Raw genomic sequence first — 25,487 nt, 5'->3', positions numbered from 1 at the left:
CAGGCTCAGGTGCACCGATGCACTCTGCCCAGCAGCCACACCAAAAAGCATTCCGAGCACTGTGGGACCTGGTGTGGACTCCATTCAGGAGTCTTTATTGTCAGAAGAAGCAGATACAGGTGATTCTGCCTTGGTGTCCTGGAGCACAAGGTTGAGGTCAGCACTGCTCCTGGGCTCTTAGAGCTTGCAGGATGTGGGGTGAGCACCAGAGCTCTCTAGAACCCATCAAAACAATGCCCTGAACCAGGTGTGCTGCAGGTACCCAGTGTCATGGGACAGATCCTGGCCATCCTGTTCTTGAAAGACTCGTGGCCTGGTCCTTGGGTGCATCTGGTACCCCCTGAAGAGGAGCACAGCGGGAGCAGGTGTGTGCCCTGCAGCAAGCCAGCACCTCATTCAAAACAACTCTGAAAGACCGAGACACTATTCTTGCAGAGAATAGAGACCACACTATTCTTAAATACTTTATAACAACCAGAAACTACAACCATCAAAATGCTTTTGGGACAGCCCACTCCAAAACGCCAAAGCAAGGGCAACTTGGGCTGCCAGAACTCAAAGCCGGAGACCACCAGCCTCCTCCATCCCCTCCTGCTTCCAGCCCTCCTGCATCACAGATCTTCATCGTCAAACGTCTCCATGCACCTCAACATTGTCATCTCGTCGTCGACGGGAAGGTTCGGTTCCTACAAAACACAGGTAGAAGAGGATTCAAGTTTTATTTGAGGGCTCCAGGCCTCCGGCGGGGGAGATGGCCCCACCATCTCAGGCATGGCTCCTCCTTCTGCTTCTCCCCTACATCTCTTCAGCGGTATCTTCTCCTCCAGCTTCCAGCCAGGAAGTTAAGAGCAATGAAGGGCAGGGAGTCCATTTCCATTTCACTCGACTCTGTACTGTACAGTCTCCAGAAGGGCTTCTCTTGGATACAGTAGAACTGGCTTCTTTCCTCTCCTGGGGATTTCTAAGATCCCATGAGAGAGACAGGGGGACTCTTAAAGCTTTATCCAAATGCCCTCAGTAGAGGATGATACCATGATGCACCCACCCGTGGAATACCATGCAGCTGCTTCCAATAGAAGGAATGGGCTCCTTCTCTGTGGGATACTCCATTTAAAAGAGCAAGGTCCAGAGCAGTGTGTATGGTGGGCTGCCATTTGTGTTTGATGTATGTGTGCTCAGTGGTGTCTGACTCTTTGTGACACCATGGACTATAGCCCGCCAGACTCCTCTGTCCACGGGATTTTCCAGGCAAGAATATTGGAGTGGGTTGCCATTTCCTTCTCCAGGGGATCTTCCCGACCCAGGGATCGAACTTGGGTCTTCTGCATTGCAGGTGGATTCTTTACCACTAGCGCTACCTGGGAATACCATTTGTATTTGATAGATTATATAAATATCTGGAGAATATTTTTGGATGACTGTGTAAGAAATTGGTCATGATAATTGCCTTTGGGGAAGGGAATGCAATAGGAATAAGGGACACTGATAGGCAAGAGAGTACATTTTCTTTGTATATCTTTTGGTAACATTTAAACTTTAAACCATGTTCATGGGTTAGCCGTTTGGAGATCATTTTGAAAAGAAACATCATTATGTTAATTTAGCAAGCGTTTCTCACTCCCTTAATGATGACACCACCTCTCTGATTCCCCATTACCTCTCCCCCTAAAAGTACATTCCTGGGTTTGTGTTCTTCCTGTGTATCCCCACCCCAGCAGAAAATCACCCCTGTAGTTTGTTAGCCCTGCTCATTAAGGGTTGATTCTCTTGGGCCTTGGGAAGCAACCCTAATCCAGCCAACCATCTCATGGATGTGGGACCAGATTGGGGGTGATTCTGAGAATGAAGCCTCTTCAGCTCCAGAGAATTGTCCTCACCTGCTGTGCCCTCCTGATAGGGGTGGGGCACATCAGAGCTAGGGTATCCAAGAGGGGGAAGAACTGGTCAAAGGAAAATCACCCAGACCCCTTGTTTAGGATGAGGATGGTGGCAAAGATTGAGAAAAAGGGGAGCTGGAACATGGAGGATGCCCAGAGGCCAAACATCTGGGGAGGGAGCCACACATTGGAGTCTGTCACAGAGTGCCTGAATATCATTCCAAATGTTCTACTTCCTTCAGTCAGTTCAGTTGCTCAGTCATGTCTAACTCTTTGCAACCCCATGAACCACAGCACGCCAGGCCTCCCTGTCCATCACCAACTCCCGGAGTTCACCCAGATTCATGTCCATTGAGTCGGTGATGCCATCCAACCATCTCTAAGCCCCTGAAAACGGTGATGAGGGACTCTTCAGCTGCAGATCTGTGAAATCGCTAGGCTGCGAGAGGCATCTGCTGGGACTGGGTGCTGAAGTGTGTTGAGTAGAATTCCCCCCAGTTCATGTCTACGTGGAACCTATTTGGAACTAGAATCTGTGCAGATGTGATTAGCTAAGGCTGTAAGCTGAAGTCATCCTGGATTTGGGGTGTGCCCTCGATCCAAATGACAGGTGTCCTTACAAGATGAGAGGGACAGAGAGACGCCCAGAAGATGGAGGCAGTGATGCAGCCAGAAGTCCAGGGATCTCCGGCTTTGCTGGGAGCCACTGGGAGCTAGGAAAAGGCAGGAAAAATTCTCCCCTAGAGCTTTCTGAGGGAGCATGGCCTGTCAACACCAAAACTGGGCCTTCTGGGAGAATAAATTTTTGTTGTTTTAAGCCCCTGAGTTTGTGGTAATTTGTTAGATCAGTCTAGGAAACCAAGAGAGTTCCAGAAAAACATCTATTTCTGCTTTATTGACTATGCCAAAGCCTTTGACTGTGTGGATCACAATAAACTGTGGAAAATTCTGAAAGAGATGGGAATACCAGGCCATCTGACCTGTCTCTTGAGAAACCTGTATGCAGGTCAGGAAGCAACAGTTAGCACTGGACATGGAACAACAGACTGGTTCCAAATAGGAAAAGGAGTACGTCAAGGCTGTATATTGTCACCCTGCTTATTTAACTTATATGCAGAGTACATCATGAGAAACACTGGGCTGGAAGAAACACAAGCTGGAATCAAGATTGCCAGGAGAAATAGCAATAACCTCAGATATGCAGATGACACCACCCTTATGGCAGAAGGGAAGAATTAAAGAGCCTCTTGATAAAAGTGAAAGAGGAGAGTGAAAAAGTTGGCTTAAAGCTCAATGTTCAGAAAACTAAGATCATGTCATCTGGTCCCATCACTTCGTGGGAAATGGATGGGGAAACAGTGGAAACAGTGGCTGACTTTATTTTTTGGGGCTCCAAAATCACTGCTGATGGTGATTGCAGCCATGAAATTAAAAGACGCTTACTCCTTGGAAGGAAGGTTATGACCAACCTAGATAGCATATTTAAAAACAAAGACATTACTTTGCCAACAAAGGTCCGTCTAGTCAAAGCTATGGTTTTTCCAGTGGTCATGTATGGATGTGAGAATTGGATGGTGAAGAAAGCTGAGCGCCGAAGAATTGATGCTTTTGAACTGTGGTGTTGGAGAAGACTCTTGAGAGTCCCTTGGACTGCAAGGAGATCCAACCAGTCCCTCCTAAAGGAGATCAGTCCTGGGTGTTCATTAGAAGGACTGATGTTGAAGCTGAAACTCCAATACTTTGGCCACCTCATGCGAAGTGTTGATTCATTGGAAAAGACCTTAATGCTGGGAAAGATTGGGGGCAGGAGGAGAAGGGGACAACAGAGGATGAGATGGTTGGATGGCATCACCAACTCGATGGACATGGGTTTGGATAGACTCCGGGAGTTGGTATTGGACAGGGAGGCCTGGCATGCTGTGATTCACGGGGTCGCAAAGAGTCGGACACGACTGAGCGACTGAACTGAACTGAACTGATGGAAACCAATACAGGTGCTAATTAAGTTTCATCCAACCACGTCCCATGAAGCCGACAGTGGGGGATGAACGGGGAAAAGAGTGCAGTTCCCCTCTTTACACACCTTGTACCAAGGCCTGAGGCCTACTGCATGAGGACACTCTTGGTCAGCTTGTTCAAAACACAGATTCCTGGGGCCGCATCTCACAACACTGAATGGGAATCTTGGGTGTGGGGATGTCAGGAATCTGCGTTCCAATGAGCTCCCAAGGCGAATCAAGTCTGAGCACCTCTGCTTTACATGGGCTCCAGTCCTGCTAGTTCTTTCTTTCCTGCTATGTGCAGAGTAATGAAGTGGGGAAAACAAAGGCTGTCCCATCCATCTGCTCTCAAAGCCCTGGTAAAGTGACCTGACTTCACTGTGTCCAGAGAAAGGGACTCAGTGGTCAGGGCTGGCAGCCAAGGGTTGGTGGGGGGTGCAGAGAGCAAACTGCAGGGAAGGGCCTTGGCTCCAAGTGGTCTCAGCAGAGGGAAGTGAAGGGTGAGCAGGAAAAGGGCCACATTGAAAAGCTGCCCTGATTATTTTTGGACATTTTCATCACTATCACGTACCTTTTAAAATAAACAGCTATATTTTTGCTAAATCAGTGGGAAAATCCATGGCTCTGAATCTGAAAGGGGCTGTCTCCTTGGCAGCTCATGAATAACCCCCTCCCTCCATGGGAACTTCCAGGAATGGACCTTCTAACCAAGACCCCCACAATGCATGTCACTGTGGGCTGTACAGTCAGCATTTTGGAAGCAGAAATTAATATCCTTCAAAAGCTGGCAGCAAATATTACCCCAGGGTCTCAGAAAATGATGACATAGTTCAGCCTCTCAGAAAGCCATCAAGGAATCGCACATGTAGGAATGCCTGCCAAGGGCCAGGCCTCTGAGGTCTGGTCCCTGTCTCAAGGCTCCCAGGCTCAGATGTGCCCTGAAGAGCATCCCTCTGTCTCTTCCCTGTTTCCCTGGACATCCTCCTTCCATAAGATGCATTAGACTAAAGTCAACTATCTGTGGAAGAACGTCCCCTGTGGTGTGAACTTGGGGAGCTGCAGCCAGTGCTCCCCTCCAGAGCCCACCATCTGAGGGGAGGCGAGCCAAGGCCTGACTGCACCCTGCTCCATCCTACCTGTTTGAACTGAGTGTTGACACAGCAAAGGTCTTTGAAAATATCGATGATCTGCACGTAGAGCTGAAACTTCTCCTCGGGATTTTTTAGGTTGCAGACGGCCAGCACGGAACTAATGGCAGAAAGGAGGAAGAAACAGAATTTAGAATCCTAACTTTCTACCTCTGCTTTGTTGTTGCTATTCAGTCACTAAGTTGTATCTGACTCTTTGTGACCCCATGGGCTGCAGCATGCCAGGCTTCCCTGTCATTCACCATCTCACGGAGTTTGCTCAAATGCATGTCCATTCATTCGGTGATGCCATCCAACCATCCCATCCTTTGTTGCCCCCTTCTCATCCTGCCCTCAATCTCCACCTCTGCTTGCACCCTCTAAAAATATCTGGATTACAATGAGAACCAAACACTTTGAAGCACACAGCTGAACCCTCCGGTGGCCCAGAGCCTTCTGTGGAAGGTCTGTACAACCCCGGTTCCAGCATCATGTCTGGAAGCTGCTGGGGAATCAAGACTACAGGGAGGCTGGCCCATGGGTCCTAGTTCACTATTCTGAGCTGTGGCCTGGGGAACAAGGAACAAGATTTCCTCTCCGCCCAAAGTCAGGCTCTGCTCCCACCCGTGGCTGCCCAGGCTCAGGAAGCACAGGGCACGATCAAGTTCAGTCCCTCGAGATGCCTCTGCTCAGGAGGTCTAACGTGAAATGCCAGCCCTGGCACAGACAGAAGGCTGCCCTGAAGATTCTTTTCCTGCTGTTTCCTGGGACAAAGGGAGAAGCCCGCCAACGGGACCATGAATCAGGCCTGGACAGCTGGTGGTGCTTTGACCTCACTTCCTGCTGGAATGAGGCCTCACCGTCAGCTTGGGAACCCTGGCAGCAACCCTCTGCCTTTCTAGGGAAAGAAAGAAAAAAAAAATTTTTTTTTTTTTCTAATTGGTTGTTTTCTGTTCCACCAGCAGGGTGAGGAGTTAACAGAATTATTTGTCAAGTACACTTTGGCCACTTTTCAACCAAATTGTGTTCAGCCCAAGCCCAACAAAGAAATAGCAATGTCTGTCTCCAGCCGGTTTCAGCAAAATCAAACTCTACACAGCCCGGAAGAGTCACCACTGAAAATCGCTTTGAGATTTTGGGCAAGTCTGGCTGGGCTTGGGGTGGGGGAGGGGGTGGCAGCTGAGTTGCAAATGCTTAAGTCTGATCTGCCTGCAGGCCGCCAGGGTTCCGGGCTGGAGCCACAGGCCTCAGAAAGAATGGAGATGTTTTTTGGGATCATGAGAACATGAATGTCACCTCATTCCCAAGGCAGAAAGCTACATATTCTTGCTTCTTTTATTTATTAATTTTTTTAAAGTTATTTATTTGGCTGTGTGAGTGTTACTAGCAGCATGCAGGATCTAGTTCCCTGACCAGGGATCGATCCCGGGCCCCCAGCTTTGAGAGTGTGGAGTCTTAACCACTGGATGACCAAGGAAGTCCATTCTTGCTTCTTTTTAACCAGATATCTGAGGGGGCTGTGCCTTTAGGCTGTAAGACCACAGCTTTTCAAAGTAGCAAGGAAATTTTAGTTCTAAACTCTCTCTTTCTGAGAAACCATAACTGTTTTTTATGTGTGTGTGTGTTTAAAAAAACCAAGCTGCTTCTTGTTTTAAAATCTCCCCAGATGCTCTTCTGACTTTAGAGGGTCATCCCCTCCTTCTACATCCTTCCTGTCGGCACTGTGAAAACAGCTTCTCCCCTTGTGCAGCTCAGAGACCCTGTCCCTCACCCTAAGGCTCAGGCATGGGACCTGTTTCCACGTTGGCCCAGACTCTCTGTGTCCACCTCTCAAACCAGACTGACTGCTGTAACCCACCCACAGCCACCTCACCCCAGGAGACAGCACAAACCACTTAGAGTTGACGACTCTGGCTGATATATCTCAGCCTGGACCACAACAGAAGAACTGTCTCTGCTGAAGAAGCCCCAGAGAAGATCCTCCCTGGGGCAATGGCACAATCCTAGGACCAGCGTTTTCTGAATCACAGGAAAAAGTAGATTTCCAAGAACTTCCACTGAATTATGCTCCCCTCTGAGAGGTTGCAAGGGAGAGGGTCCTAAACACCCCAGCAGGGACACACACACACACAGTCTCATACCCCTCCTCACCTGGGGCTAAATGTGCCTGGAGCTTCATTTTTGTCCAGGAAACTTGCCACATCAAAGGCATCTTCAAAAAGGATCTGAAAGAAACCACAAAACTTCACATCAGAAATCTGCCACACTCTGATGTTTGCTCTGGGCTGCCGAGGGATAGAAAGGCTCCCTACCCCTTGTCCTCAAAGGGGTGCATGTTAAAGTTGACGCCCAAACCCAGGGTCTCTGCTTGGTGACCTTTACAGGGGATGAATATTAAGTTCTTGCCCACCCAGAACACAGTGCCAACCCCAGAGAGTGGCTGAGAGAGGAGGAAGCACTGGGGACCACGTTCTCCTCTTTTTAAAGAAGGTGGGAGCTTAGGCGGGAGAGACAACAGCCAGAGGTAAGACTCTGTTTACACGGGAAAGGGCTCATCTACACCGCCTGAGGGACAGACTGAGCCCAGGATCCACAGTCTAGTAGTTTCATGCCAGGGGAACAGAGGTTACGGGGGCTCTGAGGTTAGGTTGCAGAGAGCCCACTCCCAGGGTGGATATGCCACAGTCAACCCATGTCCCTGCCCCACCCCACTCCACCTTGGAAGTCCCTTGCAGTCACACCAGTCACCTGGGGTGCTTGTTAAAAACGCGGAGTCTGAGCCATCCCCTTGAAGACTCGGATTCAGTGGGTCTAGAGTACTAGCCAAGCACCTACCTTTTAACTAAACTCCACTTGAGAAGCGTGGGGAGATCATGGAGGGTTAACCATACACAAGTGACCAAAGGGCAGAGATTTGGAGAAAAAAAAAATCTGTGATAAAGGATGCAATCCTTAAAGCAGGAACTAGGCATCCTGGATAGGTCCTCCCACACACTGGGCCTCGTCTGTGACCTGGAGGGACTGGACAAGGTGACAGTAGTTTCCCACGCCTGGGCCCTGGAGTCTGGGAAGCCTCCCAGGGAATGCGGCATCCAGGGCTGTCCACTGGATCATAGGAAAAGCTAAAGAATTCCAGAAAAACATCTGCTTCATTGACTACGTCAAAGGCTAATGCCTTTGTGCAGACCACAACAATCTGTGGAAAATTCTTAGAGATGGGAAACCAGACCACCTTACCTGCTTCCTGAGAAACATGTATGCAAGTCAAGAAGCAACAGTCAGAACTGGACATGGAACAACAGACTGGTTCCAAACTGGGAAAGGAGTATGTCAACACTGCATGGAGAAGGCAATGGCAAGCCACTCCAGTACTGTCACCCTGCTTATTTAACTTATATGCAGAGTACATCATGTGAAATGCTGGGCTGGAGGAAGCACAAGCTGGAATCAAGATTGCTGGGAGAAATATCAATAACCTCAGATATGCAGATGACACCACCCTTATGGCAGAAAGGAAAGAGGAATTAAAGAGCCTCTTGATGAAGGTGAAAGAGGAGAGTGAAAAAGCTGGCTTAAAACTCAACATTCAAAAAATGAAGATCATGGCATCCAGTCCTATCACTTCATGGCAAATAGCTGGGAAAACAATGGAAGCAGTGAGAGATTTTATTTTGGAGGGCTCCAAAATCACTGCAGAGGGTGACTGCAACCATGAAATTAAAAGACACTTGCTCCTTGGAAGAAAACCTATGACAAACCTAGACAGCATATTAAAAAGCAGAGACATTACTTTGCCAACAAAGGTCTGTCTAGTCAAATCTATGGTTTTTCCCGCAGTCATGTAGGGATGTGCGAGTTGGACAATAAAAAACACTGAATGCTGAAGAATTGATGCTTTCTAACTGTGGTGCTGGAGAAGACTCTTGAGAGTCCTTTGGACACCTAGGAGATTAAACCAGTCAGTCTTAAAGGAAATCAACCCTGAATACTCATTGGAAGGACTGATGAAGTTGAAGCTCCAATGCTTTGACCACCGCGATGTGAAGAGCCAACTCACTGGAAAAGACCCTGATGCTAAGGAAGGATAGAAGGCAGGAGGAGAAGGGGACGACAAAGGATGAGATGATTGGATGGCATCACCGACTTAATAGACGTGAGTTTGAGCGAACTCCAGGAGATAGTGAAGAACAGGGAAGCCTGGCATGTGCAGTCCATGGGATCACAAAGAGTCAGATACGACTGAGTGACCAAGCCAACAACAAAGGCGGTTCCCCCAGTGTCAGAGGCACCTGGAGGTTCTCTGGCTCTAAGACTCCCCAGAGACACACCAGATATCTCAAAGAAATCACCTGCTGAGGAACGTTTGAAAAGTCAGGGCAAAGCAGGGGGGTGGCGCCATGCAAGCTGAATGTCCTACAAAGCACTAGATTAGGAGCAGAGAAGCAAAGAACTGCTCGCCCCACTAGAGCAGGGAGGAGAGATGCGGCCCCAAGTGGGAGCAGCAGCCTTCCGCGGCTGTCCTAATTCTGGAAGAGCCGCGGAGGAGACCACTTTATCTCAGCGCTCAGGGACCGCTAACGCCCACCAGCGCTCTGCTTGGCTGACCACGGCTGGGGTTAACAGCTTGAACTCGGCATTTAGTAAAGGCGTGGGTATCTCCTCTCTCTATCCCCCAACGCTCTGTGGGGTGTGAGGGAACTGACCCGCTCTCAGGTATCGGCCCTGATTGCTCCGAACAGAATTCTAGCTCGTTATTCATTGGCTCAGTAACCTGGCAATCTAGCCAATTCTGACCAATGAGAGGGCAGGAGAGGCATGGTGGAAATTTCTGGAGATGTTCTTCCTTGATGCTTAGGAAAGAGCCTGAGGCAGTCTTTTCTCTTGCCTGATGTAGAGGATGTATGGATGTGAGAGCTGGACTATAAAGAAAGCTGAGCGCAGAAGAATTGATGCTTTTGAACTGTGGTGTTGGAGAAGACGCTTGAGAGTCCCTTGGACCGCAAGGAGATCCAACCAGTCCATCCTAAAGGAAATCAGTCCTGAATGTTCATTGGAAGGACTGATGCTGAAGCTGAAACTCCAATACTTTGGCCCCCTGATGCAAAGAACTGACTCATTTGAAAAGACTCCGATGCTGGGAAAGATTGAAGGCAGGAGGAGAAGGGGACGACAGAGGATGAGATGGTCGGATGGCATCACTGACTCAAAGGGCATGAGTTTGAGAAAGCTCCGGGAGTTGACGATGGACAGGGAGGCCTGGCGTGCTGCAGTCCACGGGGTCGCAAAGAGTTGGACACGACTGAGCGACCGAACTGAACTGAACTGATGTAGAGGAGAAGGAATAATAACTTGATTGCTACCGGCCGCCATTCCACAGCTATACCCTGTGCGGGAAATGGGTAGGGCGGGAAAGGTGAGATGCCAGCCTTGAGAGGAGGCAAAGCAGGGAGAAGGGAAGAACCGAATCTACGGCCACATGGCCAGGAGACGTAGTGGAAGTCCTCCTGCCGCGCGGGCCCTCCTGGGGTGGGCAGAGTACATCACCTCTTGGTTTAATGAGCGAGTACTTGAAGCTGAAAGAATCCTAGTGGATACTGCCTTCTAAGACATCTCTTCTATAAGCCCCGTGGAAAGGCCAGGAAGGTAACAGGAGAAAAATAAATATTCTGTGATTGTGCATATATGTCGGGAAAATCAGAAACGTACCGCGCCAGCATCCAGACAGCACCTCCAGGTGGCTGTGGGAACCCTGCTAACTTCCCGGGATGTCTCCAGGCACAGGTGATGGAATCATTCCTATCTACCCTCCATCCCACCCGTGGGTCGGCTCACCTCCTCAGGGGTGGAGACCAGGGAGTAGCTGGCCCCCTGGCTGTCAATGCCGCTGTCCTTCATGCTGCCCTCGGGGCAGGCCGGCTCTGGATAGGACCCCACGAGGCCGCTCTGTGCCCGCTCCCAGGCCTGCAAGATGGTGGCCTTCCTCTCCTCCGAGATGGTCTGCCACAGATGGGAAATGGCCGCGGACACGATGGGGAGCGTCACCTCCTTCGAGGTGATGATCTTGTTCTTGATCAGCAAGTCCATCGTCTGCTTGTAAAAGTTGAGGTACCTGCAACCGAAAGGGCAGTGACCCCCAGACCTGAACCCAGTGGCCCGAGGTCCCCCGACCCGGGGCGGCTCCTCAGCATCCCGTGGTGGGGAGGGGGACGGTGAAGAGCCCACAGGCCTTGCCCGGCCCTGTGGTTCACCAGGGACTCAGCCTCACTATTCTCCGCCAGCCCTGACCCTAGCAGTGCAGAGCCAGCTTGGGGGCCACGGGCGACTTAGTTTTCTGTTTTGAGGTCCCTTTCTAAGTCCTCCCAGTGCCCTCTGTGAAGCTCACTGCCCAACAGAAGAGAGGATGAGAGGCAAGGCAGGCTGACTCTCTCACCAGGGGAACCCGGCTTCAAATTTAGAGCCCAGGAACGTGCAGACATGATATGAGCTCGCTTAAATCTGGAAGCTGTGGAGTAAGCCTCTTTCTGTTGGGCCAGCTCCTCCAAGCCCACATACATGGACGTGTTCAGCCTTGAGTTTGCAGAGGAGCAGTGAATAGCAGGTGGAATCTGGGCTAGCCATTCACTGCTTCCCTTGCTCCAAGACTAGTAATGCTGCGGGGGTGGGGAGGCACTTTAGCCCTCAAATCCCACCAACAGACCCCCACAGTGTCACCCCAGATAAAGTCAGTCTGAGGAAACACAGTGTATGTGCTGTGCAAATGTGGTTTCAAGACTATTTCTCTAGCCTCTCTGCCAACCCCATCCCTGAGCCCTTCCTGTGTGGAAATCTGGAGGGCCCATGACTCAGGGCCTGCAGGGTGCTCCCGCTGGAACACTTGTCCTCTTCCCCACGGGTGCCAGGCCTTGCACACCGTTCAAATTCCAAGAGGTCTGGCAGCAAGGTGTTGGAGGAGTGTAAGAGCTCCACTTTTTTCTCCTCTTCCTCCTCCACCTCTTCATCCTCTTCCTCCTCTTCTTGGTCTTCCTCCGCCTCCTCTTCTTCCTCTTCTTCCTCCTCAACATCCTTCCCAGCTGCCTCAATGGAGCACCAAGTGTCTGAGCCCTTCTGATGAACTTTATTTGACACCAGACTGGGCAGGAAATAGAAACAAGACAATTACAGACTAATTTCCCTCATGAACATCAAGACTGAACATTTTAATACAGTTTTAGCATATTTTATATATATTATATATATGCATAAGTGGGCTTCCCCAATGGCTCAGTGGTAAAGAATCTGCTTGCCAATGCAGGAGACACAAGACACACAGGTTTGATCCCTGGGTCAGGAAGATCCCCTGGAGTAGGAAATGGCAACCCACTCCAATATTCTTGCCTGTAAAATCCCATGGACAGTGGAGCCTGGAGGGCTATAGTCCATGGGGTTGCAAAGAGTTGGACATGACTGATGCGCCGGAGCATGCAGGCAACATGGTGCTCTTACTCTACCAACCCTACCCTATCTATGTATAAATACACTATGACCAAGTGAGGTTTATCCTAGGAATGTAAGATGGCTTATTCAAACTTCGAAAATCAATCAGTGTAGCTTACCATATCAACAGACTAAAGGAAAAATATTAATTTCAGTATGTGCAGAAAAGCACTTGGCAAAATTCAACATTCATTCATGATTTTTAAAAACTCTCAGCAAACTAGGAGTAGAAGGGAATTTCTTCAACCTGATAAAGGGCATCTATAAAAATCCTATAGCTAACATCATACTTAACAGTAAAAGATTGTTTATCTGCCAAGATCAGGAACAAGAGAAAGATGTCCTCTCTTACCACTTCTATTCAAAGTTATGCTGGAGATTATAGCCCATCCCATAAGGTGAACCAAAGAAATGAAAGGTGTACAGATTGGAGAGGAGGAAATAAAACTGTCTTTGTTTGCAGACAATGTGATTAATTATGTAGAAAATCCCAAAGAACCTAAAAATATGTGGCCAGAACTAAGAAGGAAGCAAGGTTTCAGAATACAAAGTCCATATACAAAGACCAATATTATTTCTGTATACTAGCAATGAATAACCAGAAATTGAAAATTTAAAAAGTAGCATTTACAGTAGCCCCCAAAACCATGGTTAAATACTTGGGTTTAAACTAAAAGCTCCTCGTAGAAAAGAAAGCAATGAATAAGTTAGCCTTTAAAGTTTTTAATTCTTCTCTTCAGAAGACAGTTTTAAGAGAATGAAACACTATGACACAATTTGGAAAACCAGGACTTGTACCCAGAATCTCTTCATACTGACAGAAATAATCCCCAAGGTATCAGATTGAGTTAAAAAGCAAGTGCACCAGAAGAACACATAGGAGGGGTCTCAGTCTCTCTCTCTGTTTAATTTCAGAGTGGAAGGAGTCTTTCTGACTATTCACTCAACATCAGGCGCCATTGTAGATCGACAGATTAGACTTCATTTTTGCATGGACAAAACAAAAAACAGAAATGCTGAAATAGTAAGACAACCAACCAAGGTATGATTGTTTGTAATCTATATACTAGAAGGAGAGCTGATTTCTCATGATACATTAAAGTGCTTCTACCACTTAATAAGTAAAAGACCACCAACCGAACAGGAAAATGGGCAAAAACTAGGTAAAGAAAAAGCTTCCAGGAAGGGAAATACAAATGACCCTGAACAAAGGCACTTAAACTTACTCATAATTTAATTAATTAATTAAAAATATAATAATTATAAAATGCAATTAATCTAGTTCTCTACTGGTACCACAGTTTTAATTATTGCAGGTTTATAATAATTCTAGTGAAAAATCTTCCCTAATTAATGTGATTCTGAAAGAAATTTAGCCATCTGCATGTATTAATAAGATTTTAGTATGTGATAGTGTTGATATGTTAAATCAGGAGGGAGAGCATGGCTTATGTAATAAATGGGAGGTGGAGTCAGTAGCTATAGTCTGCCTCACTGAGATCATCTCCCAGTCTGATTTCTAGGTGGGGCCAGTCTGATTTGTAAAATATGGCCACAAATACCCTGCCACATATACTCAATACACACACACACGTGCGCGCACACACACACACCAGTTGCCTCTTCCCCTCCACATGACCAAACAGTGCGGATTATGATTACAGGTGATTTCATCCTTCTTAATACTTTTCTGTATTCTCACAGTGTCTACAATGTGAATTTAATTTAATCATTTCTCTCCTGATTATTTCCTTTAGGATATAGTACACATCCACTGTTTTATGTTTTAAAAAACTGGGAATACAGCAAAGCACAGAGAAGACAATGTAAGAAACCAGTAACCTCGCCCAAAACGAAGGGAAACAGCATCACTTGGCCTCCGCGGGTTCTCGGGAGCTTCTGATCACAAGCTGTGTGCAGTCCCCTTTTCAGAGTGAGTAAAATTGTTTACACACATACTCCGGTGCCTCCTCAGAGGCTGGTCTGAGCACGCACCGTGCTGGAAACACTCCGGGGCCACCAGAGATGATGAGGGCCCGGTCATTGTCCCCAGAGTCCAGGCCATGCCTGAAGCAGCTGTGCAGGGCAAGGTGGTGCAGGGCCTGGGTCACCCTTTGAGAGCACAGCAAAGACTGAGTCTACAAAGTGCACGTCAAAAGGTGTGCGAGTTAAATGTCCCACGTGAGATCACAGAAGGGTAAGAGAGATGCTCCTCAGTCAGCCCCTCTTGTCTGAGTGTGATGTTATCAACGAGGTTCCCCTTTCAGCACCCCTTCCCCTTGCAGCACTCGCATGTACTACTTTTTCCTTTCTTCTCTGACATCCTTTTTAGCTTTTCTTAGGTTCCTGTGAAGCTAGAAAGTAGGCAGAGATTTGGATTTCCCTTATCTTCTTATGTATCCTTCAGTAAAACCATTAGGTAAGTTTTTTAAAAGCTATAGTACTATATGAATACTGTGATCTCATTTCTCTACAAGATAACATGCAAAATAAAAAAAATGAGGATATTCTTTACAATTAACATTGATTTTCTTTGAGTGGTGAGATACGTACTTTCATGTTCTTTTTTGGGTACTTCTTTTTGACATTTTCTGTTAATAAGTAGGATTATTTTTATATTTGGGAAAAATCCAATACATGTGATTAGGATAAAACAGAGAAGAGAATTCTCCAGCACAAAGCTGTTCTAAATAGATAAGCAGTGCCTCTCACTCTGTTCTGCATTCTGGAGGGGAGGGTGGGCTGCCAAGCCGTGGCAGAACTGTGGTAGAAGAGCTGCACGTCCTGGGTCTCCTGGTGCTTGGGGGTCTTACCTGGGGTTTCTGGAGTACATGCTGGCATATTCTTTCTTGGCCTCCTCTAAGCTGTTTGCATTCCCATCCTCCAGGTTTAAAGATTCTATTAAGGAGTTGAAGGCAAGGGTCACACGTGGTAAAGTCAGGATTTGGTCCAGTCTCTCCTGCCTTTCTGGACTGCGTGGACCATGGGTGGTCGCTGAGCCCACCCAGGTTCAGTGTTAGGGGTCAAGAACCCAGTTTCACCTCTCTTTTTAGATGGGACGGGGAGAGGGACAGGGGAAGAGCTTCTTGAGCCGGCCCTTCTCAGTCAAGGCATGGAGAGCACCCCTTTCAGAATTCAGCCTCCACTGGCTCTTGAAACCCCAATGTCCAGCCTGAGTGCCAAAGAAGGGAGACAGCTTCTGCCCTTTGCTTTCGAGTTGGACAGCCCCGGTCCACTTCTCTGGCCTCTCAAGAGGAAGTCAGGAACCTGGGAAGGAACTCCTCTTGCTCACACAGCCCACTAACGTTTGTCCGTCCTGCCAGACCCTAAGCTCGCTGAGGACAGGGACATGGATCTCATCGTACCCCTGGCCCAGGCGCAGTGCCTGGCACACAGTAGGCTCTCAGTAAATATATGTTCACTTGGCTTACCCCAATCTCTCTGTTTTCAACAGGAAAAACCGACCAGCCCTACCCTGGGAGGCAGAGGGGTGGCAGATATGGATCGCTTACCTTTCAGCTTCAGCAGATTATCCAAAGTTTGTTCCAGTTCCTGAATATGATTCTTCGCCTTATTCAAAACTTGCCACTGAGGACAGAGACAGACAGTGCAGAGAAGCCGGCCTCCCCCCGCAGAGTTGGTTTTGTGGACACGGAAGCCCCTTTCCTGGCCTGAAGCCACCCCCACCTCGGGTGTGAAGTCTCAGTCTTTGACATCATTGACAGAAAGGGTAGGAGTTAGTTCCCAGCCACAGAAGGCAAGACATTTACTTTGTATTCTGGAAAGGGTTCTCACAGAAATACCAAATCATTTGGAAACCGTTAAGCTGTGTTCAGCAGACAGGGCTGCAAACGACTATAGATGCGCTGTGAAGTTGGGATGGTCAATGTCTGCAGAGGCAGCACAAAGCCCCTTCCTCCCCCCATTAACTTCTGCTCACTTTGCACAGTGTGCTACAGGCGGGTTAACAGTAAATGTACTAGTCTTGTGTTTTTGTTTGCCAAATGCATACATTCTTGTTGACCTCAAGTCTTATCAAGTGCTCTGTCGACTTGAACTATGAATTTCCTGTCCTACAAAAATAGCATCACAAGCATTTCCTTGCTCCCTCCTTCCCTTTCTTCACCCCTGGATATAACATTATTCAAGTCAAAATGGTAACTGCAAGATTATACAACAAGGAGAAACACTGAATATTGTGTATTATGTGGACCGCCCAGTGACTGTGAGGAGTCCCAGACCCTCCTGAGGCATGCACAAGGGCAAAGAGCTGCGTGCCCAGCCCGGGGCCACAGAGTAAACAAAAGTGCCCTGCTTTCAGGCCGCTGACATTCTATAGGGAAGATGAGCATGGAGACAACCACTCATCACACAGAACACACAACAGCCCGTCTTAATGCAGGAGAATTCGGTAAGCGCCGCAGAGGACTGTGGGAGCGCCCTGCAGGGGAGGTGGAGGGACCCACCCTCCTGGAGGGCCCGACTGAGCCCCAGTGGTGTGTGAAAAGGAGACTGGAGGGTGACTAAAGGCACCCCACTCTGCAGACCCACAGGACGGTGATAGGAGACCCAGCGGACCACGGGGATCTCGGACAGCTCCTTTAGAGCGGGGCCCCTGCCATCCTACACCATCTGCTGGCTCCGGTCCCAGGCTCAGAATTACGCCGTTGGGTCAGCAAGGACTCTGTCCACTCTCGGGATACCTGGGGATGACAGGCTACCCGAAACTCAGGCGTGGGAGGCGAGGACTTCCCAGCCCTCTGGTCCAGGACAGTCACCTGCGTCTGTGCAGCACAGCCACCCGTGCCCACCTTGCACTCTGACTGCGTCACCTGGGCCAGAACAGAGCCAGGTAGGCCAGGTGCTGTTCACCGAAACTCTGTTTCTACAATGTTCTTGGCAGGCTGATTTCCTTAGGACCTTTGTCTGGGTTGAATTATGTCCCCCTAAAAACGATGTGTTGAAGTTCTAACCCCAGGCCTGTGAGCGTGACCTTATTTGGAAGCAGGGCCTTTCTAGAGGTAATCAAGTCAATGTGAGGTCATGAGGGTAGGCTCTAACCCAGTATGACCAGTGTCCTTATAAAAAGGGGAAATTCGGACACAGAGAAAGACACACACAGTGACTGGAGTGACGCCTCTGTAAGCCAGGGAACGCCAAGAATTGCCAGCAAATGCTAGAAGCCAGAAGAGGCAGGAAGTGTTCTCCCCTAGGGCCGTCAGAGCGAGCCTGGTCCTGTGGACACATGGATTTTGCACCTCTAGAGGCTAGACCTCTGAGACATTCCTGTTGTTGTAAGCCACCTCATGTATGGTATTTTGTTTTGGCAGCCACAGAAAACTAGTACGACCTTGCTGCCACACATGTGTGCCTCTCACTCTTGTAAGGCAAATCCTTTCTGCATGGACACTACAAATGCAAAATTCAGCGTTGTCCCTCCAGCAGGAGCGCAAAGGAAGGACAGGACAGAAGATATTTGATTTCCAGGCTGCCCCCTGGCTGTGCCATCCCAGGTCAATAGTCTAACTTTCTGGAGCCTCAGTTTGCTCCTCTGCAGACTGAGGGTGACATGAACAAAACTGGGAGGAATAAGTGAGGCGATGCATGGGGAAATAATACTAGCATTCTAAACCACCTAGGGCCGTGCTATGCTTTTCATGCTTTTTCTTGTTAAACTCCACGGCGGGCCTCAGGAAGCCGTGACTGGTGTCCCTGTTTAACCTGTGTGTTAACTGAAGCTTAGCAAGGAAACTGCCTCACGTGGACTGACGCCACTTAACAGCCAGGCTCTCCACCACCACATCAGGAGGTATGAACTTCCAGGGGTGCAGAGGGTTTTCCTCTAGATTTACTTCCACTCCTTACTGCCAGCCCCCAGTACCCGTTTTTCTGTCAGTCGTGCTGCCCATCTCTGCACACTTCTTCACTGGCCAGTGACAGGGGCCTTGGGGTTGTTGTGCATCCCTGGACGCATGTCACCCAGGGGACACAGAGCAGAGTTGTTTTGGACAGGCTCTTTGCTGAGAGGCCCAGATGTAGGCCTCTGAGGTCAGGCTAGTCTGCAGCCGGTAGGTAAGGCGCTGCTCTCAGGCTTTACCCACGTGCAGCAGCAGACACAGCGCCATGAGGCATCCACAGCTGGGTGTCCAGCAGAGGAGCAGCCCTCCCCACACCCCTCACCCCCCACACCCTTCTAGAGGAGCAGGTGGGAGCTCTGTTGAATTCTTCCTGCCCCCCTTGGATCCGGGCACAAGGGCACTCAGGGCACCTTCCTCTGCTTTCCACAGAGGCCTGGTGGCCCTGTGCCCCCTGTGGGGGGTGGTGCTCTTCTGTGCATTTTGTCTGGAAGCAGGCGTGGTCCCTCTCCATAAGTGCAGCTCTGCTGAAAGCACCAGCCCAGAGGGAAACCCGCAGTTGCAGGCCAACGGGCTGGTCCAGAGAGATGGATGGTGGAAAGAGGGCCTGGTCTGGATCCCCAAACCTGGCCTCTCCCTGGGTCCTGCCACCAACCAGCTGGCAAGTCCTGTCTGGATTCCAGTTCCCTCCTTCGCTAAAGAGGGTGAGGGGCCTTGAGGCTACCGCGACCTCCCCCACCTTGGAGACCTCCTGACTGCTCCCTCCGGTGATACCAACTCCATCCTGCCGTCACCACCCAAACCCATGAGAACCTTCCGTGCTCCGCCAGAGACACCAATCAGCAGAACAGCAGCCAAGTAAGGAGAAAGGCAAAATTAAGATCAGGAAAAGACAAATGCTGACCTGGAGAGGCCTGCCACCTAGGGAAAGACCTGGTTAGTGCATGAAAACTGAGGAACACACATGCGCCTGTAGTGGGGGGTGTGCTTTGGTGGAGGGGGGTTTGTGTGTGCTTGCAGTGGGAATGCAGGGTCTGGGCAGTGGCTGGAGGCTCACCACAGCCCGCGAGAGGGATGGGCATTGGTGTGGCTGGCTCACCCGGCCTCCTGGCGGGTCATTTCCCTCCTGAGGAGGCTTGTCTGCAGCGGGTAGGTAGGGCCCGGAGCAGAAAGAGCGCCCTGAGGTGTCCACTGTGGGCCACTGACCCACTTGGGCCGCAGCCCTCAGGGGTGGAGCTCCATACCAGTCCCCACCCTGGCTCCACAGTCCTTCCACGTGTGGGAGCTTTTCCTCCCTACCCTCGGGTCCCCGTACCTTTGAGGCTGGGAGATCAGAGTGGGAGTAAACAACCTGCCTGAGGTTGCCAAAGAGCCCTGCCAGGGTGGCTCGGTGGCGGGCCTGGGACAGGCGTCTGCGGACCACCCGCTGCTCCAGCTCCTGGAGGGCCTGGGGCGTCACCCTGCCGCCGGCGTTGCTGCCTTCTCCTGCAGTCTCCATGAGAAGCTGCAAGGTGCTAGGCTTGGCTTGGCCCTAAATAGTAAAGGTAAAATATTAAAGAGAAAGGAAGGTAGATTGAAGCCAAAAGGGGAACAATTCCCAAGTAAAATGTCCCAAACCAATGAGTATAATCGACAACAGATACATAATCAACCATAGGGGATACAAAACCTGATATCGAAGCTTGACTCCCGAAAACCCAAGGTGCTCATACCTGACTTATAGTCGAAGGGCACTGCTACTTTACAGCAGTAAATCTCCAGGACCTTGCAGGTTCTCACTAGACACCTGTTAATTGACCACGGTGGCCAAGGAGGCCAAGGAGGGCAGGCTGTACCCTGAGGTCTTATTCTTTACAGTCTGTGAGAAGTGGGGCAGGTGTGTCCCAACCATGTGAGGTCTTTCCTACCCTAAGAAGGCACCCTTCTTTGGGTTGGGAGGACAGCCACAGAATCAGAGGCCCATCCAGCCTGAGGGCTAGGTTACATCAGAGGCTACCTTTTATAGTCTCCAATTTCCAGATACAGACAAATCTTTAATAGGAAGCAAAGTGAAACAGTGAAGTGAACAGGAAGCCCAGAGAAAAACAAGGGTTTCCCAGGTGGTACTAGTGGTAAAGAATCTGTCTGCAATGTGGGAGACCTGGGTGTGAACCCTGTGTCAGGAAGATCCCCTGGAGGAGGAAATGGCAACCCACTCCAGTGTTCTTGCCTGGAGAATCCCATGGACAGAGGAGCCTGGTGGGCTAGAGTCCATGGCGTCGCAAAGAGTCAGACTCGACTGAGGGACTAAGGACAGCACACAGTACAGAGAAAAACAAGAACCTTTTAAATGTAAGAATATGAGTCTTCTTTACCTGTTTAAATTAAAAAGAAATGCATGTGCCTGGACACCAGGGCATTTAGGTTGACATTTAGGCTGAGGTAAAAACACCAAGGTCCTCCCAGGATCTCAAATTCTCTAATAGTCTAGGAATATGAATGCCAAAGGCCTCTGGGCTTGTGGGGAGTCTAGAGCTCTCCTGTGCCAATGCTGATAATTTGACTTTCCTCTCAGGTTTCTTACCCAAACACATTCCTCTGGAAAGATCTGCCCGGGTGTGGAGAAGTTTGCCGCACTGGATAAGGGTGCAGCTCTCTGCCTCTCCTATAGGGGGCAGACACTCCCATGACTTGCTGCCTCCAGAAGGTGCCTCCACTGCCTGTCTCCCTTTTTTTTCCCTCCTGCTTAGAATACCATCCCCCACCCCCACCCCACCCCCACCCCTGGTTTATACTTGTCTGGGGTCGCACAGAGTCGGACACGACTGAAGCGACGCAGCAGCAGCAGCAGAGTCAGCTTGTCCTTCAGTTCTCAATTTAAGCCTCAATTTCTCTGAGAAGCTTTTCAGACCCAGGTCACACTGGCTTCTCATTTGAATCTTGTTTTGTCAACAAATCAGTAAGATCCTTTGTCAGGATCCATGTATTCAGCATCTAAAGTGTCTCTCTGAGAGTGCATCAGAATAGATATAAGACAGGATAGCAGGTAGCAGAGGATGAGATGGTTAGATAGCATTCCGACTCAATGCACATGAATTTGAGCAAACTCTGGGAGAGAGTGAAGGAAGGACTGTGAAGCCTGGAGTGCTGCAGTCTATGGGGTCACAAAGAGTTGGACGCAACTTAGCAACTGAACAACAAGGATAGCATTAAGAGAAAATCTTGGGGGCAGAGAGTAATAGTGCGTTGGACACTGACCCCAAAGTTCTCTCTGGATCCTAAGCATTTGCAATCTCATGAATTCAGTTCTTGACAAGATTCACAGTGAGAAGCATATAGTTGAGAAACTTCAAAAATGTCTTTGAAGGTGATGCTGGCCAGTTCCATGTGAGATAGGTGGAAAAGGATTATACAGGGGCAAGAACCTGGATACCTTATTGTGACTCAGGAAACAGGTCATGTTTGGAGGGTGAGTGTGAATGTCTGGGCATCTGATACATGTGAGAACTGGGGAACTCATTACGGGGATAGTAGGTGAAAGGAAGCTAGTCATATGAATCCACAGTGGGTGGGATGATGGAAGGTTGCTCCTAGAGATAGTGCCTGGCCAATGAGACGAACTAGTGTGGGAAAAGCAGATGGATTATGGATTGGCACAAGACCTGAGCTCTAACTCTGTGTTAACCATCAATGTGACTATTCTATGAGCCAGGAAACCTGAAATCTTAATTTCTTTATCTGGATAAAGGAGGTGAAAAAGTCTTTAACTAGATTATAGTTTTAAGCTGTTCACCTTTAAGGTCACTGTCACGAGTCTGTGATTATTTGGAGCAAAGGCAAGCAGCACAAGCTGCTCATTCTCCAGCAGAAGTGGAGTTAGGATCACACGGCAGCATGGGCAGCTGATCTGAAGGAATTCTGGGGACTGTGGCTCCTCAAACAAATGTTTACCAGGCACTTTGTGCAGAGCCCATCCATTCTGCAGGAAACTGGGGCCAAAAATAGTATCAGGCATTTCAGAATGACCATAGCTCTGAAATCTTTTCCTTTTAAAAAACTTTTTACTGTCCTTCAATCCTGTTCATTAGATCAGCCTGCTACGCATAACCTTCAGTCTCACAAAGTTAGAAGACAGCTTCATTGATGCATTCTTCTAAAAAGACATTTTGTGGAGGTTCGTATTCTCATGCCACAATTTTTTTTATCATTATCACCTCTCATATATAAAGCATACTTTCACTATCAAAGACTTTCCTATTGAAACACCACTAATACCTACCTAGAGTTGAACTTTTTTAAAAAAACTCCCTAGGCTAAACTTTAAAAAAAACTATGACTTCACCCTTTCCAAGTTTCAAAGTAACTTTCAATCATTTTAAATTATCAATCCCTAAAACATTTAAGTGTGATCCAATTGCATTAGAGCTTCCCAGGTGGCACTAGCAGTAAAGAACCCGCCTGTCAATGCAGGAGACATGGGTTCATCCCTGGGTGGGGAAGATGCCTTGGAGGCGGGCATGGGCAACTCACTCCAGTATTCTTTCCTGGAGAAGCCTGGCGGGCTACAGTCCATAGGATCGCAAAGTCAGACAGGACTGAAGCGATTTAACACACACACACACACACACACACACACACACACACACACACACACACACAGAGTCTCATTAGCAAACCCTAAGCAAATGCATACAAGACATTGGATGTTTTGCAACCCACCAGCAGCTTCCTTTGGTTCCCTGTACTTATAAGATCATGCTAAAAAAACAAACAAACAAACAAAAAAACACCTCAGAATCATTCTCAGAAATCTGTAGGGTGTCAGGAAAGTTTGAACCCAGACCTAAATGGCCACCTGTTTGGACCCACGAGTTTCAATCAGTCGCATGTATTACATAAACCACCCACAAGGCCAGTGCACAATTCTGGAGGTGAATGGGTGGCGTTTAGTCAGCTCTCACCCTCAAAGGGAGATGAACACCTGGGCACACCGGCCGCGGGAAGCCATGACAGTGGTGGCAGTGGGTCACCGGCCTCATGTGCTAAACACAGTGGGGACCTTCGCTCCCACTGGGCCCGACAGACCTCAGCACAGGTGCGCGGACCAATCGCAGTGTGTCCCTGGGCCCACAGCCAATGAGGATGCGCGGTGGTGGACCAATGAGGTGCAGGCAGTGGAAGAAACAGTGTAACATATTGTCCCAAGGTGACACACGGCGGCGGTGAGGGGGGACGACGGGGCGGGTTGACCTTTTCACCTTTCCCGATGGCTCCTTTCCAAGTGAGGCCGAGGCGGGGCAGGGAGCGGATCCCTGTGTCACCACACGGCCTGTATGTGCCCACCGAGGGCTAAACAGATGTCCTTCGACTGGGTCCGCTGGCCTGACCTAGAGCCCCAGTATCCTCATCCCTCAAACGGGGCTCTGACACCAGCCTAAACAGGATTTCCCAGAGGCTTAGAGAAGACGTGGTCAATACAGGGTCCAGAGCTCAGGTTCCCTGTCTCAGGGGGAAAGATGAGAGCAGGCAGATGTGAGGAGAGAGAGAGAGACAGATACAAGGCGGGGCGGGGGGGACGGGGGGTGGGGAGTGGGGGGTGGGGGTGGGGGGTGACCAGGGGATTGATGTTTTAAACTATGGAATAAGAAAAAGGGGTGGGCCGTGAGAGAGATTGAGCAGAAGTGGCCTTTAGAAAGTGGGATCAAAATAGTAAGAAGAAAAGAAAAACAGTGCTTACTCTCTGAGACAAGAGGAAACAGGTATTCTTCCAGCTTAGGCAAAAAAAAATTCATTTTTCCCCCAAATAGAGATTCGTGTGTCTACGTGTCTTTCCGCTTGAATTCCTGCTCCCATGAATGTTTCGGGGATGGTCTGCTCCCACCCCTTCAGTTTGAGGCTAGGAAGTTCCAGCAGCCAGGCGCCCCTTTCTGCTCCCTGTCCTGGGGCAAGCTGCTTTTCTCTGGGAGGGGTGAACCTGAGGTTGCAAGGCCTCCTGTAGGGGGCCTAGAGGCACTTGGATTTGGATTCTGACTGGGGATTTACCTCACAGTGACTGTGAGGACCATGAGATCTACCTAACGCAGACAGGCAGGGTACCTGGCTCCCTGGTGGACGCTCTTGAAATTCAGCTTCGAAGTTTGGTGGAGCACTAAATTAAATGGTGTGTTATGTAGAAAGAAATTGTCACATGGAAAGCACCCAGGAAGAGCAAATTCTTCTCCTCCTTTTCAAGATAAATATTAAATATTCATTTTAAAACAAAATTCTGCCTAGCCTGAGGCCCTGTCCCTTCTGGCTGTCCAGGACCCTGTGGTCTGGGTCATGGAGGGTCCCTGAGGAACGGGTTTTGTCCCCTGCCCCCTCCTTTGTTTCTCCTCCCTGCCCCTGCTCCTCACCTCCCAACACCGGTATCAGAGTTGTTGAGACCCCTGTGCAACTGAGGGCATTCAAGAGTCTGTACAGTACTCTTGTCTGGAAAATCCCATGGACGGAGGAGCCTGATAGGCTACCATGGGGTCGCGAAGAGTCCGACATGACTGAATGACTTCACTTTCACTTTTCACTTTCATGCATTGGAGAAGGAAATGGCAACCCACTCCAGTGTTCTTGCCGGGAGAATCCCAGGGACGGGGGAGCCTGGTGGGCTGCTGTCTATGGGGTCGCACAGAGTCGGACACGACTGAAGTGACTTAGCAGCAGCAGCAGCACACCTCTGTCTTGGAGAGCTTTACCTTTGCACTAAGAGGGCACACAGAGGTCCAGAAACCAACCTCCCCAGCCCTTTGTCTAGTCATCCCCTCTCCACCACTACCACACATGTCTGGCTCCCTGGATGTGGCCATTGAGGAGCAGGTCTGCACCCAGAAAAATGCATTCCTGGGGTGAGACGTTGCTGAGAGGTTTCCTTACCTGCCGCAGCCTGATTTCTTTCTTGAAAATGAGGACCCCTGGCCCACTTCAGTCAGCCTTCCTCACAGCCGTGAGGCTGAAGGCTCTGCTCATGAACTCTGGGACCTCTAGGTGGCATCTCACCAGTTTTGGATACAATCAGAGTTCTCCCAGGCAACAGCCACACAGAGACACACCATCACCTTCTGACCTTGACTCCTCCCTCCCAGTACCAGAGACCGCCGTGAAATATCCCCCCTCATAGTAACATGCTGCTGCTGCTACTGC

General features: G+C 49.3%; 2 protein-coding genes across 6 annotated transcripts in view; one reads left to right on the top strand and one right to left on the bottom strand.

Moving 5' to 3' along the window:
• The window catches only part of LOC145523178 (solute carrier family 23 member 1-like), a 78,806-nt gene extending 61,477 nt beyond the window's left edge, over window positions 1–17,329 (top strand). Inside the window, exons 15-19 of the mRNA XM_081532977.1 lie at window positions 5,970–6,143; window positions 13,393–13,519; window positions 14,235–14,410; window positions 15,932–16,888; window positions 17,023–17,329. The gene's annotated coding sequence lies outside the window, so the exon portion shown is untranslated. The remainder of the gene's footprint in view (window positions 1–5,969; window positions 6,144–13,392; window positions 13,520–14,234; window positions 14,411–15,931; window positions 16,889–17,022) is intronic.
• Window positions 452–25,320, bottom strand: STRA8 (stimulated by retinoic acid 8). 5 transcript variants are annotated; one of them, XM_081532982.1, is made up of 10 exons: window positions 24,049–24,272; window positions 23,570–23,810; window positions 19,648–19,863; window positions 15,990–16,065; window positions 15,291–15,375; window positions 11,915–12,133; window positions 10,837–11,113; window positions 7,156–7,229; window positions 5,014–5,125; window positions 452–686 (listed from the first exon to the last, which is right to left on the bottom strand). In XM_081532982.1, exons 3-10 carry the CDS (start codon window positions 19,828–19,830, stop codon window positions 612–614), a joined length of 1,101 nt encoding a protein of 366 aa, XP_081389108.1. In that variant the 5' UTR covers window positions 19,831–19,863; window positions 23,570–23,810; window positions 24,049–24,272; the 3' UTR covers window positions 452–611. The 5 variants fall into 5 exon arrangements, with proteins under 5 accessions (XP_081389108.1, XP_081389104.1, XP_081389106.1 ...); XM_081532978.1 differs by lacking the exons at window positions 23,570–23,810; window positions 24,049–24,272 and adding exons at window positions 20,896–20,976; window positions 21,107–21,421; XM_081532980.1 differs by lacking the exons at window positions 23,570–23,810; window positions 24,049–24,272 and adding an exon at window positions 25,221–25,320.
• Window positions 25,321–25,487: the final 167 nt, after the last annotated feature.

This window comes from Giraffa tippelskirchi, chromosome 10 (genome assembly GCF_054371585.1).
Source record: "Giraffa tippelskirchi isolate mGirTip1 chromosome 10, T2T-mGirTip1v1.2.pri, whole genome shotgun sequence".
Classification (NCBI taxonomy): Eukaryota; Metazoa; Chordata; class Mammalia; order Artiodactyla; family Giraffidae; genus Giraffa; species Giraffa tippelskirchi.
The sequence above is the reverse complement of the archived record's forward strand: the minus strand, read 5'-3'. Positions and strand labels throughout refer to the sequence as shown.

Excerpts from the sequence above, each read along its gene's own strand:
- STRA8 (XM_081532978.1), bottom strand. The coding sequence starts at position 21,244 with ATGAGAAGCCAGTGTGACCTGGGTCTGAAAAGCTTCTCAGAGAAATTG. Across the intron at positions 20,977-21,106 it reads CTCTGTGCGACCCCAGACAA|GAGAGGCAGAGAGCTGCACC; the intron begins GTATAAACCAGG and ends TGCCCCCTATAG. Across the intron at positions 12,134-15,290 it reads ATGTACTCCAGAAACCCCAG|TCTGGTGTCAAATAAAGTTC; the intron begins GTAAGACCCCCA and ends TTTCCTGCCCAG.